This window comes from Podarcis liolepis, assembly GCF_965112155.1.
Source record: "Podarcis liolepis genome assembly, chromosome: 6".
NCBI lineage: Eukaryota > Metazoa > Chordata > Lepidosauria > Squamata > Lacertidae > Podarcis > Podarcis liolepis.
Window position 1 is genome coordinate 42240850 of NC_139559.1, and position 12455 is coordinate 42253304.

At 40.5% G+C, this 12455-nt stretch overlaps 1 protein-coding gene across 7 annotated transcripts in view; it reads right to left on the minus strand.

Annotated features, from left to right (window-relative positions):
* The window catches only part of MDM4 (MDM4 regulator of p53), a 31577-nt gene that overhangs the window by 7817 nt on the left and 11305 nt on the right, over positions 1-12455 (minus strand). For 4 of the 7 annotated variants that reach the window (XM_083509021.1, XM_083509018.1, XM_083509019.1 and 1 more), the window contains exons 4-9: positions 11764-11897; positions 9846-9901; positions 4972-5039; positions 4203-4296; positions 1704-1846; positions 848-994 (exon numbers count right to left, since the gene is read on the minus strand). In XM_083509021.1, the coding sequence (XP_083365147.1) occupies positions 848-994; positions 1704-1846; positions 4203-4296; positions 4972-5039; positions 9846-9901; positions 11764-11897 (642 nt within the window). Of the gene's footprint in view, positions 1-847; positions 995-1703; positions 1847-4202; positions 4300-4971; positions 5040-9845; positions 9902-11763; positions 11898-12455 lie in introns of all 7 variants that reach the window. The other 3 variants (XM_083509017.1, XM_083509015.1, XM_083509016.1) reach the window with 1 other exon arrangement.

The following is a 12455-nucleotide window of genomic DNA, read 5'->3' on the forward strand; positions in this document are numbered from 1 at the left end:
GTATGAAAAAACCATTAGAGTCCAAGGCTAGTGGGCTCTCATAGCTCCAACAGGACAGAACTTATCCAGTACTCCCTAGGCCTCTGCATACTTCTGCTTTGCCTTAACGAGAGGTATACTTTCCTCCCCCCCCCCCTTTCTAGTGTTGGTTTATTGCAAAATTGTCATGCCCGTGCTTCTGTGGGCCTTTTAGAATACTCCTTAATTAGGGTGTGTATGTATTGTAATTTGCTACCAGCGTAGACTAACTTTGTTGTCTAAAGCAGCATTTTTATATTTCCTGTATGACTCCTATTTTCTATAATAAACTATGCTTTCTTTCTTTATTTCTTTGTGTGAGAGCTTCTTGTAGGAATAAAATTAAGGGTTAACAACACATCCATAACAAACGCATGTCATAACTCCAGCAAAAAAATCTCTCAGCAGGATGTATTTGATCATACATGAGTGCTGGTGGCACACATGTGAGTCTAGGAACACACTTGTAGAAAAAGTAGTAGTAGTAGTAGTTTAGATTTGATATCCTGCTTTATCACTACCTAAGGAGTCTCAAAGTGGCCAACATTCTGCTTTCCCTTCCTCCCCCACAACAAACACCCTGAGATGAGTGAGGGAGAGACTTCAGAGAAGTGTGACTAGCCCAAGGTCACCCAGCAGCTGCACGTGGAGGAGCGGGGACACAAACCCGGTTCACCAGATTACGAGTCTACCACCCTTAACCACTACACCACTGGCTCTCATAACACTGGTTCTCTTTAGTGCTCTGATGGGCTTACACTTCCAGCTTAACATCCATGCTCATTTGGTAGAACAAGCACCATTCAGTTCCTTTGCTCTCGGGACTTACAGTTTTGCTGCCATCTTTTCCTTCTTCACTGGCATAGTCACAGTCAATTGTTTTAACTGGGACTGTAACACCAAACTGATCCGAAGCAGCTTCATTGAGGAACCACAAGTCATCAGTGGTATCTGAAACAATGGTGGTGTCTACATCCTAGAGCAAAAAGAGAAGACAGACATGGCATTTACTGATCTACAAAGACTTGTTCTCATTATATTCAATGATGCCTGAATAAAGCTACAATATATGATATTGCAAAATCCCTTCACCACTGAATCAGAAATGGTGCCAGAACAACTTGGTAGAGCATCGTAAAAACATGCTCTCATGTTGCCACCCTTAGGAGGCATACACTCATCCAATACAACAGGACTCGACAGTGCTCTGGACACCTCTTGAGATTCAACTGCTGTAACAGTGGAGTCAAGGTCCTGGCAGATGCAAGCAATTTTATCCTTAAAATGATTTGTAAACCAGTCACAGCAAACTACAATTGATTGTCACCTCCTTCTGGCCAAACCGTAAAAGGCCCTGCACTACCTGGAAAAGCTCTGCTGGATGGCACAATTAGAATGTGATGGAAGCAGCAATGTATGCTTTCTTTGCTGTCTTCACTGTCACTGCATAGGCTCGATGATGAGCCCTCAGCAGTGTTTGACAGCATTCAAATGAATGATTCAAAGTCTTTGCAGGTGCCATTTACCCTGCACTACTTTCACAAGTCATATTTTGCAGGCCATTTCTTTCCTGAAGTCTATCTATCATCAGCAAAGTCAAACTATGGAGTGTCTCAACAGTAAAGAAGGCTTGAGCTGGAAAGAGCCTATAAATATCTCAGGAATTAATGTTGACCAACATTTACCTGATTTGTATGTATATCAGTTGAGCCATTACTTCTAGACTTGTAGTTGTTTCTCAGATTCCCTAAAAACCACCATGGAAGACCAGCTACATCCCACTCTTCAAGCACCAAATCCAGTGTGGGTTGTTCTTTTGAAAGGTTATCTATAGGAAACAACCGAAGTTCAGATTAAAATGTAATTATTTTCAACTGATAATCCTACGCATTGAGACACAGCTCACTCTCAAATTAATATCCTTCTGCCTGAAGTACTTTGGCAGGAGTAGCCAACATGGTTGTAGACACCAACTCCCATCAACCCCAGGGAGAATGAGCAATAGCTGATGTGAGTCATAATCCCCAACATCAGGAGGGCACCATATTTGCTACACTTGCATGAAGAAATAAGGCAGAGCAAAGTATGTAGATACTCTCAAAACATAGGAAACTGCTCTATACCAAGTCATACCATTCCATCAAGTTTAATGTTGTTCACAATGACTGGTAGCTGATATCCAGGGCTTCAGACCATGAGTCTTCCCCTGCAGACCCACCTGGATATGCCAAGGCTTGAACCTGGGACATTCTGCGTGCAAAACAGATATTCTACTACTGAGTCACCCACCTTCCCCATGGAATAACTAAATGACTCCCCAGCAAGACTCTCTGCCATTCCTTAAAGATTATACAGATTGTAGGACCTTCAAGTTCACTTTTGCTCACATGCAGTATCAATTTTGATAAGGGGCTGTTGTTTCTGTAACCGTTTCCCCCTTAAATTCAACTAAAATCAAAGGACTCACAGACAAGATGATCAGAGCGGGATGTTTTTAAACCATGTGACTCCAGCTACAAAAGCTGTGGCTGCTGTACAGATTCTCAAGCTGGAGTATTGTTTAGGACAGAAGTTTTCAACCTTTTTGAGTCCATAGCTCCCTTGACCAACTACATTCTTTCTGCAGCACTCCTGTGGACCTCAGGAGCCCAGTTATGTCACCCCTTGCCTGCAAAGCTGGCAGCCTCTTACCCTTTTTCCAATACCCTCCCTTGTGGAGTGTTCCCTCAGCATCCTCTCCCTTCTCCTTGGGAGTCCTCTGGGCAGCTGCTGCTGCTGCTCTGGTCTTTGAGCTGTCCCCCCTGCCCCAAAGAGAGGTGCCTCCTCACACTGCTCCACATGGGCCTGGGACTTGTCTGTCTGTTCCCAACATCAAGAGCCGGTGGACTGGCTGACTGGGCTCCCTCGCCCACTTGCTTACTCTGAGGTCATCTCAGCTCCTCGCAACCAGCACCCCAGGACCAGCCCCAGAGGCACCATTCGCCTGCGGAGCTTGTAGCCAGAGCTACTGCAATAAACAGCTGTGCAAGCCTTTGGGAGGCAGAGACACAAGAGGACATCAGAAAAGCGAGGGAAGGAAAGAAGGACAGAGGCCAGTGTTGCCTGCACGGCACCCCACTGGTTGAAAACCACTGGTTTAGGAGGTTTCTTTCGGAGTTTTATTGGTGTTATATTTTTGTATCTTTTTTGTTAGGTCTTATTATGACTTATGTGGAATTGTTCAATTTTGTCACATACCTTTTGATTTGTTTATTGTGTACGACTCCTTAATACTTATGTAAATCTTTTCATGTTGTAAGTCACCTTGGACATGGTTTTAACTATGGAAAGGCAGCATTCAAATAAAATGATGATGATGCATCATATCTGCCCCCAACCCTTGTCACAAGATTAAGCTCCTGCCATCCAAAGAAACTTTTAAATAAAAAGGCACATTGCCTACAGTGAGATGCCATCCCTTTAAAGCCCTAAACGGCCTCGGTCCTGTATACCTGAAGGAGCGTCTCCACCCCCATCATTCAGCCCGGACACTGAGATCCAGCGCCGAGGGCCTTCTGGCGGTTCCCTCATTGCGAGAAGTGAGGCTACAGGGAACCAGACAGAGGGCCTTCTCTGTAGTGGCGCCCGCCCTGTGGAACGCCTTCCCATCAGATGTCAAAGAGATAAATAATTACCTGACATTCAGAAGACATCTTAAGGGAACTTCAGGGAAGTTTTTAATATGTAACGCTGTACTGTTTTTAACACTGATTGGGAGCCGCCCAGAGTGGCTGGGTAAACTCAGCCAGATGGGTGGGGTATAAATAATAAATTATTTATTTATTTATTATTATTATTATTATTATTATTATTATTATTATTATTATTATTATATCTACCACTAGAGTCAATACTACTGACAGGACACACATTTCTACAAAATGCACAGAAGGACTCTAGTGAGGATAAAGAACCCACCTGTTACAACACACATGAACAGAGAACTGTGACTTACTCTTAGTGCTTGTTGACCAATGTGTCAAGTCTGAACCTGTGCATATGATCACATATAACGGAAGCAATACTAAGAATAGAGCCCAGATCCGAATATAATAAAGAACAGCAAAATCTTGGCCAAATGTAGAACAAAGGAACTCATCTTGTGGCAGTCATGGCTTTCATCAGCTTCAAAGACTTGTACTCACCTTCATCCTCCTCTAACGTATTCGAGACAGACAAGGCAGGTGTGTCAACTTCATTCTCTTTTCGCCCATAAGTGCAATTTCTGTCTGTGCTACTCTGCTTAAAGGAAGAAGGAGAGAGAGACTCATTAGCCCAACAGGTCTTAAAGAGACACAGGGATGTAACACTTCCTTTCTGAGTCATCAGTTGCAGAGCAACACCGAGGAGTTAAGAGTGTCAAGGTTTGAGCATACAAAGCAAAACTTACAAAGCATATTAACCAATCAAGAATCTGGTAATATCAAGCAGCATTTCTACGTTATAAACCAGCAAAATAAATAAATAAAGCTGCTATCTACTAGTGACATCTAACTCCTTACCTTCATCACAAATCATATAACTCTTTCTCAAGCTGGCCTAAATGTATCCAACAATAGTACCAGAAAAAAAGACCTGCCTGCTATTAGAAGCGTTTAAAGAAGGACACTACTAAGTAACTCTAAATCACCCGCTGTTCAAAAAATCCCATCCAGGAATACTGACAACAACACAAGCTGGTGTGACTGAGGACAGGAAGTGTTACACCCCAGTAAACATGTTCAGAGAATGGAACTCTGTTAGGTAGAGAACAGAGAATGGTCACTCTGTCCCTGGTCTGTGGACTCCCCAAAACTTCTGAGGAAGGCAGAAGCCCACCTGTCAAGAAATTCAAAAGTTCTAGCAGTCCACCGTGAACAGGTACAGAGAAGGGGCAACTCTGTACGACAAAAGAAACCACCCATCAGGGTTTACCTTCAGTTGTTCTTGACTTGGATTATTCGTGCTTTGATCCTTTGCGAGAGCAAGTCTCTGTGCAGCATCTAGACAGCAGGTAAAGAAAGAAAAAACCTTCCCTGGTAATAACCATTCTCACAACACAGAGGGGTCCCTTGACAAGCAACCAACAAATAGGTTTGGCAGCTGTAGGGTTAGAAGTGTTAAAGATGAGAGTATATAGTCCTATCCATCAAAAACCCTACTCAAATTCCTACGCTATTCACACTTGAGGAATGGAATATGCGCCTTCAAGCTCCTGACCCTTTAGCTGCTCATGTTCTGGCCTCCTACATGGCACTTTGTGCCACATCTTCCTAGCACTTTCAAGTGACAAACGGCTGTAAGTGCCTCAACATTAGAAAAGCAAGTTTAATGGGAAATAGAAAAGGGGTTCTAGATCCCAGGCTCCAATTCTGTTTTCAAGCAACACAGAAGTGGCATGAAAACACCTTGCTCAAGATACATAAACCAGCTTATTAACCAACACATAGAAATGTACCAATGCCCATCCATTCATTACTTCTGCTAATGCTCAGCAAGGGAGACAGTTTAGTCCTTTCACTGCTACAAAGGAAGATCTGTTCCAGCAAGGCCTTCATCCTTGTGAGCAGGGTAGATAAAAATCAATTTTTTAAAAAATAATGAATAAATAAGATTTTTTATTTAAGTTGGATTTTTAAAAATAAAATGCTTTTGGAGGAAAAAGCTTTCCAAAGATAATCTTCTATTTAAGTTACATTATAGTCCAAATGCTATTATCCATCAGGAAATAAGGGCTTGTTTTTAATTATGTAGCATGAGGCTTTATATGCGATGTTTAACTTTTTTGGTAAATGAATTCCATTAATTCATTTCACAATGTCATGCTCTTCCAGAGGTTTCTGTAAGATTATTTGGGGCAGTTTTTCTAACGAGAAGTTATTATCACAGATGCTTGTTTTTGCAGTTCTCAAAAGTGTGAATTTGTGTCTGCAGAGATAACATGCCTTTTCTTCACAGGAAAAATATTATAAAATAAGCATACCGAGTTGAGGAAAAATCCTTAATCCCATTGTTCCTTTGCAAATTTATATACACAGAATCAACCCCTTACTTCTTAAATGCTAAGTTCCAAGAGGTTCAATGAATAGATTGTTTGGAGTGGAATAGATCTGCACAAGTAGCTAAGTGTGAAGCAGTAAAAATGAAAGTGCAACCTTGTGAGCAGAATACTCAAGTCTTGGGATCTTTGCGTAATAATTGTGCAAGTCAGTTGCATATCTGTGCAACTCAGACTTGAGACAAGTGCTGAAGGCACTTCAGGGCTGCCAACCTCTTCTCAATCCCACTGGGTTCCAACAACTGCACGAACACTTAACTGTACAGAATAGGCACCTGAATATAGAAGCAAATCCGTGGGGGGGGGTGGAAATAGTAACTGGGACCTGTAAGTCCTTGGCGAGACCTTGAAGTGCTTGCCAGTCAACTTATAAGAGTTCACTGGTTCCAGGCCCTTCTTCCCAGGACTCGCCTGACATTGTCCAAACAATAAAGTCTCTACTTGGAACGTCAGTCCTGCAGCAGGAATCCCTGAAATTCTCTGCTCCAGTCCTTGGTTCCCTTTTTCCAGCTTTCCACCAGCCTGTTTCGCCTCGGTCTGTTCTTTCTGCAAGCCTGTTCCAGCCTAGGCCTACCAACTGTCTCTCTCCTCCCCTCTAGAAAAAGGAATGCCAGCCTATCCAAAGCCAGGGTTGCTGGGAGATATAGCCCCTATAAACAGTTAATTTATTAAACCTTACAATAATTTCATAATTATCTATGTATTTCTAAAAGTATAACCAAATCAGTAATTTTTGATATAACTGTAAAAACTACTCTGAACATTTATTATTCCAAAAATGAAATCTTCATCTGGTTGTAAATATTAAGATTATATCAGCAAAAATGAGTCTTTCTGTTAAAAAATGATTTAAATCAAATCTGACTAGTGATTTAAATCATGATTTAAATCGATTTGGTTTAAATCAAATCCACCCTGCTTGTGAGCATTTACAGTAGTTTTCCAAAAATGGTCCAATAAACCAGAAACAGATAGGTTAGCAACAAATGAGGCTAACTGAAAAACTGCTCTCTAGCCAGAGAATGATGATTCAGGGCCACTTCACAGGAATTCCATCTTTCAATACTGATATTTGCACTGACTTGAAATGTGCAAATCCACTCAAATCAATTAGCTGTAATTAGCCAATAACAAAATTGGAGGGATAAAACTACGGTTAGGAATACTCATGCACTGAAATTCTATTGTGTATTTATTTGTGGCCGAAGTTGGAGTCAGAATGCCCAAAGTGCACAGATTGTTCAAGCCTTTAAATGCTTGTTAATTTGTTAATAGTTTTCTTAATTTTTCAGGCCATCTCTTCTCTTCTGATTTTATTTGGTAGCGTCAATAAATTTCTGAAAGTTCACTTTTTCTATATTTTCCCCAATACCACTTTGTTGGGCTTCAAGAGTCACCCACTGAGTTCTTCTGAGCCACCCATTCGATTCTACAAACATCTCCAATGCAAGTGAACAAGATGCCCACTGAACTCAGGATGGCTTCAGAAGTCTCAGAGTGGTTTGTATATAATCCTGTCTTTTTTAAACTATGGTTTATTAAACCACGGTTTAGCATTATTTGTGAATTGTGCCCAGCAGCCTAACTGGCTTGCTTACTGCCAAGGAACCATACTTGGGATGTGGATTTTTTAAAACTATAGCTTAGTGATATACATGAACCCAGCACCCTTCCTTAACCATAATTTGGCCTCCCAGCCCAAGACACTCACCAAACTATAAAGGTGCAAGACAAGAGAACCTAGAAAACAAATCAAATTTTAGAGAAACAAACTATAGCTTAGCATTATCTGCAAACCAGGCCAAGCTATACTTTCTACTGTAGTAGAAGCCCACTTGTTTGCTCCTCAAAGGATTCTGTGGATCACTCAAGAACGTGCAAATGACTTCCAATAGTGCGCAAATAAAGAACTATGCCACAATTAATCTTCATTAAAATTCCAAGAGAACATCACCAAAACACACCTTATGAATAAAAACCAAGCTGGATGTAAAACGTTATGAATGCAAACAAAAATGTGTATGTTATATAAACAGTAGGGAAGCCATAGCAGCCTCAGGCCTGTGAGAAGTGGGGAAACAAAGTTTAGTTTTCTCATTCTACCAAGGTTCTGAAGCTACTATTTTCATTTCATATGAAACTCCCAATTTTACCTGCCTGCAAATATGGCCAACTGGCACCACAAAAGTGATGAAGAAAAGTTCTGAAGCCTTAAATCACTGGGTGTTGGAAATAGCTACTATCATGCACAATACAAGGGCCAGCTCTGCAAAGTCAGTTTTGTTTTTGGATCTTGCACCAGCACAACTCAAGGTGCATTCAGGAAATACTCAAATTCAACCTGAGGATAGCCCCATGGTTGTCACCTAGGTGTAAATTACTATTACAAGAATGAACCGTCAATAATTGTTTATCACAGGATTTGCTCGGGCTAAATTTAAATGACTAATGAAAAACTGGTGCACAACTATCAAGAGTGGAGAGGATCACTACAAAAATTGGTTTTCCTTCACATTTTATTTGTGTTTCTCATTATTTCTATGCTTGCCATTTCATACGAGGTGAATACAGCCACTACTTGCAGGATATAGTTTGCCAACTAACTGGAACAAATGTTGTTAAGTAGCTACAGTGGTACCTTGGGTTCTCTAATTTAATGCATTCCAGGAGTCCATTCAACTCCCGAAACGGTTCGAAAACCAAGGCAAGACTTCCGATTGGCTGCAGGAGCTTCCTGCACTCAACCAAAAGTCATGGAAGCCGCATCGGACGTTTGTCTTCTGAAAAACGTTCGCAAACTGGAACACTCACTTCCGGGTTTGCAGAATTTGGGAGCTGATTTGTTCAGGAGCAAAGCCGTTCAACTACCAATGTACGACTGTATTATGTTCTATCATATTATTTCTTGCTTGTAAGCCACTTTTGGATTCATTTGAATGAAACACAGCATAGAAATAAAATAAATAAAATCATTTCCCCCCAAATAGCAGAGAGTGAGCAAATTGAGGACCTTGCCAAAAACGAGGGGGCATGGGAAGAGTTCCACAAGTAAATTTTTGTTAAGTTGCCAGACAAATAAAGATGAAAAATTGTATTTGATACCCCATGTGTTCTGTTCAAAATATAAGAACTGGAAATAAACCAATGGTAGAGTATGCATCAGGTATGGGGAAACCTGTGGTCCTCATTGTTAGTGGGCCACAACTTCCATTTCACCAATCAATCGTCATGCTAAATGGAGAAGATTGAACAAGAATCCAACAATAACTGGAGGGCCACAGGCTCATTTTTAAATCTCAATGATAGATAACCATTGGGATTCTATTCCCTGCTGACAAATTAAGCTAGTTCATCCATTTAGCAGAATCCAGAGAAAGATAAATGAACTTTAGCCAGAGGAATGGATGGTATTTAAATACCATAAATAAAGGGTTAACCACAATGATTTCACTTGGACTGAAGGTTCTCTCAACTGTATTCACAGGGTTGTGTTTGACTATTACTCAGAACAGACCCACTGAAAGAAATTACCTTAAGTTCATTCAGGGGAGAAAAAAAATCAGACAACCACCAACTGTATTTAACAATTTCATCATCCTAAGTCTTGAAACTATTGCCCAAAATGTGTCGGGGGTGTGAGAAGGCTGTAGTGTCTCAATACTTTAATCAGCAGACTTTACATGCTTTTACTTACCAAAATTAAATTTTATAAAGCAATGCATAAACTTGGCTAATATAAAATGAAACCTACCTGTAACAGTAACAGTAACAGAAGTCACATTCCGTTTCAGCATCTCATAAACTGGTCTGTGGAAAAGTATGTATTTTTAAAGTTAAGTTCATTCATCGGACAGATTGTGGTATTATCACACTTATCAAACCTTCTCACCCTTCCACTTAATCTTTAAAGAAAGTAGAAACAGCCAACACAGCCTGCAAATTTTCATAAGCCTAACTCATACAGTTGCCATCCTATCTAGAGTGCAAGCACAATTAAGTATCTCAAAGATTTTTAGGTTAACAATGCATTTTTTCCCTTTAAAAGGAATCTAGCTGTGGTGGGTTGACAAGCAATTTCTAAAAGGGATCATCAGGAGAGTAGATTTTACTTGTCTTTAATTACTTATTGAGATGTATGGCCTTTCTTTGGACTCCAAGTTTGTTACGACTGTGAGATGACATCTTGTCACATGAAATCTCATATTTTAAAGCAGGATTTTTGTGATCACACTTCAGCATGTCTGTCCAAATGTGACCCCTGCTATGACAAACTACCCTATCAGACTCCTCACCCTCAGTTTAACAGTATCACAAATATAAAATGGAGAAAAGCCTTTACAGCTCTGTGGCTCGTCTAGGTGTTCTGCCATAGTTTAAGGACACCATTGCCAGCTACCCTACGAAGAGAGCATTTGCCCATGCGGAGGTAACATGCCTGAAGACTTACCCCACTACACACAAGTTTGCCCCAGCTACGAGGATGTAAGAGCAGCTTTCTTCAAAGTTTTAAATACCCCAGTTGAGTGATCAACTGGGCATTTGATTAACTTTTTATTAGGGGACATGTGCCCCCATACCTCTGAGAAAGTGCCCTGTTTTGCCTTTAGAGTGGCCATTTTAAGGAGAAAAGTTTGTGGGGGTGAGAAGTTAAGTTCTTCAGGCAGCAAACTCTTATCTGAGAGAACATCTGGTTCTAATATTTATTTTAGTGGTATAGTGTATTTTGTTCTGCTTTTATTCTGTTTTACGTATTTTATCTTTTGTAATGGCCTCGGGTAGACAAAATAAGTAACAAAAAATGCAGAATCGTTGGGAGGCTTGGTTAAGCCTGCATGCAAGGCTAGCATTTTGTCCCATTCCAGGCCTCAAGGTCTGACCTACATATGCAACATAGCCAGGTGGTGTTAAGTGGCAACACGGAGCAGGTCATTAGGCAGAAGTCAGTTTTTGAATGACCACCTCTCCCCGTTCTAAAAACTCCCTGCAAATAAAAATCAGCACGTAAGTTACAGAGCAAGGCTACAACTTCTCTCCCTGTCATGCTGGTTTTCTATTAGCTGTGCGGTTTTGTTTTAATATGGAGAAGAATTTGAAAGCAGCACTGCTGTATGTGACCAAAAGCAGCATAAGTCTATTTAATGAAGTGTCTTATGGCACCTTAAATACCAACACGTTTATTGTGCCTTAAGCTTTCAGATACTAAAGTCTACTTCATCATATCCATGGCGTAACCCTCATCCGCAGCTACATATACAAATGTGATAAGGGTGGGGAAATAAGGTACAAAAAGTATACAAATAAGTGGCAATTTATGGTGGAAAGTTTGTGAGACAAATATGATAACCATTTATAAGAGCAGTGGTAGGCAATAAAACAATCAACTAGGCACTGCTGAGTTAATCAACATCTGAAGTGTGAAAAATCCAATGACTCCATTGGATTTTTGTTTTGTTTTTTTCAAAACTTGTTTGTTTTGAACTGGGCCAAAACAAACAAGATGAACTTTAACAGGGAGAAATGTAAAATATTGCACATTATGCTCAAAGGGGAAGGAGGCATCACTTGTGTCACGAGTTATCTATACCACCCAAGCTGAAGAGGGACCATAGATTAGAAAGTTGCTTTATACACAGGAAACTTATTCTATGTATGTTTTAAAGATTTCCTACCTTGGGTCGTTCACAGAGAAGCTTTCACAACCTAGAAGATCCCCCAGCTGGTCTCCTCCACAATACACCATGTGCTGCTGTTTTTTGTCATATAGCTGCTTCTTTGAGATATACTCCCCAAGGTAATGTACAAGCTAGGCAAATTAAAAAAAAAAAACTTAATAAGACATGCAGCAAGAATTAAACCAGTAAGGATTGTTCTCTATTACAACTGTTTCAGCATTTGTTGAACATTTTCCTCTGTAAATAACATCACATAACAACAACAACAATAATAAAAATTTATTTATATCCCGCCCTCCCCAGCCGAAGCCCGGCTCAGGGCAGCTAACAACAATAAAACAGTACAACAGTACAACACAACACAACACAACACAACACAAAACACTCTAAAATCATTCATTATAAAATTAGTGCTCCTATAAAATAGTGCTCCTAGTCAGTAAAACACTGTTGTAATTTTATATGGCTCCCACCCATCTCATGAATTAAAGCTCTCTTATTTTATGAATTAAAGCTTATCACATCCTTTGAATCAACGTAGATACTGAGGGTTGGATTCAACAAATACAGGGAGCAAGCAGAATGGAGCACAAGAGCTTCCACAAGTGCAACAGGGCTCTCCCATCCTCTCCTGCCCAAATTCCACTCTAGATGGTCAGGAGAATCCCCAGAATACTGGTGGGGAGGAG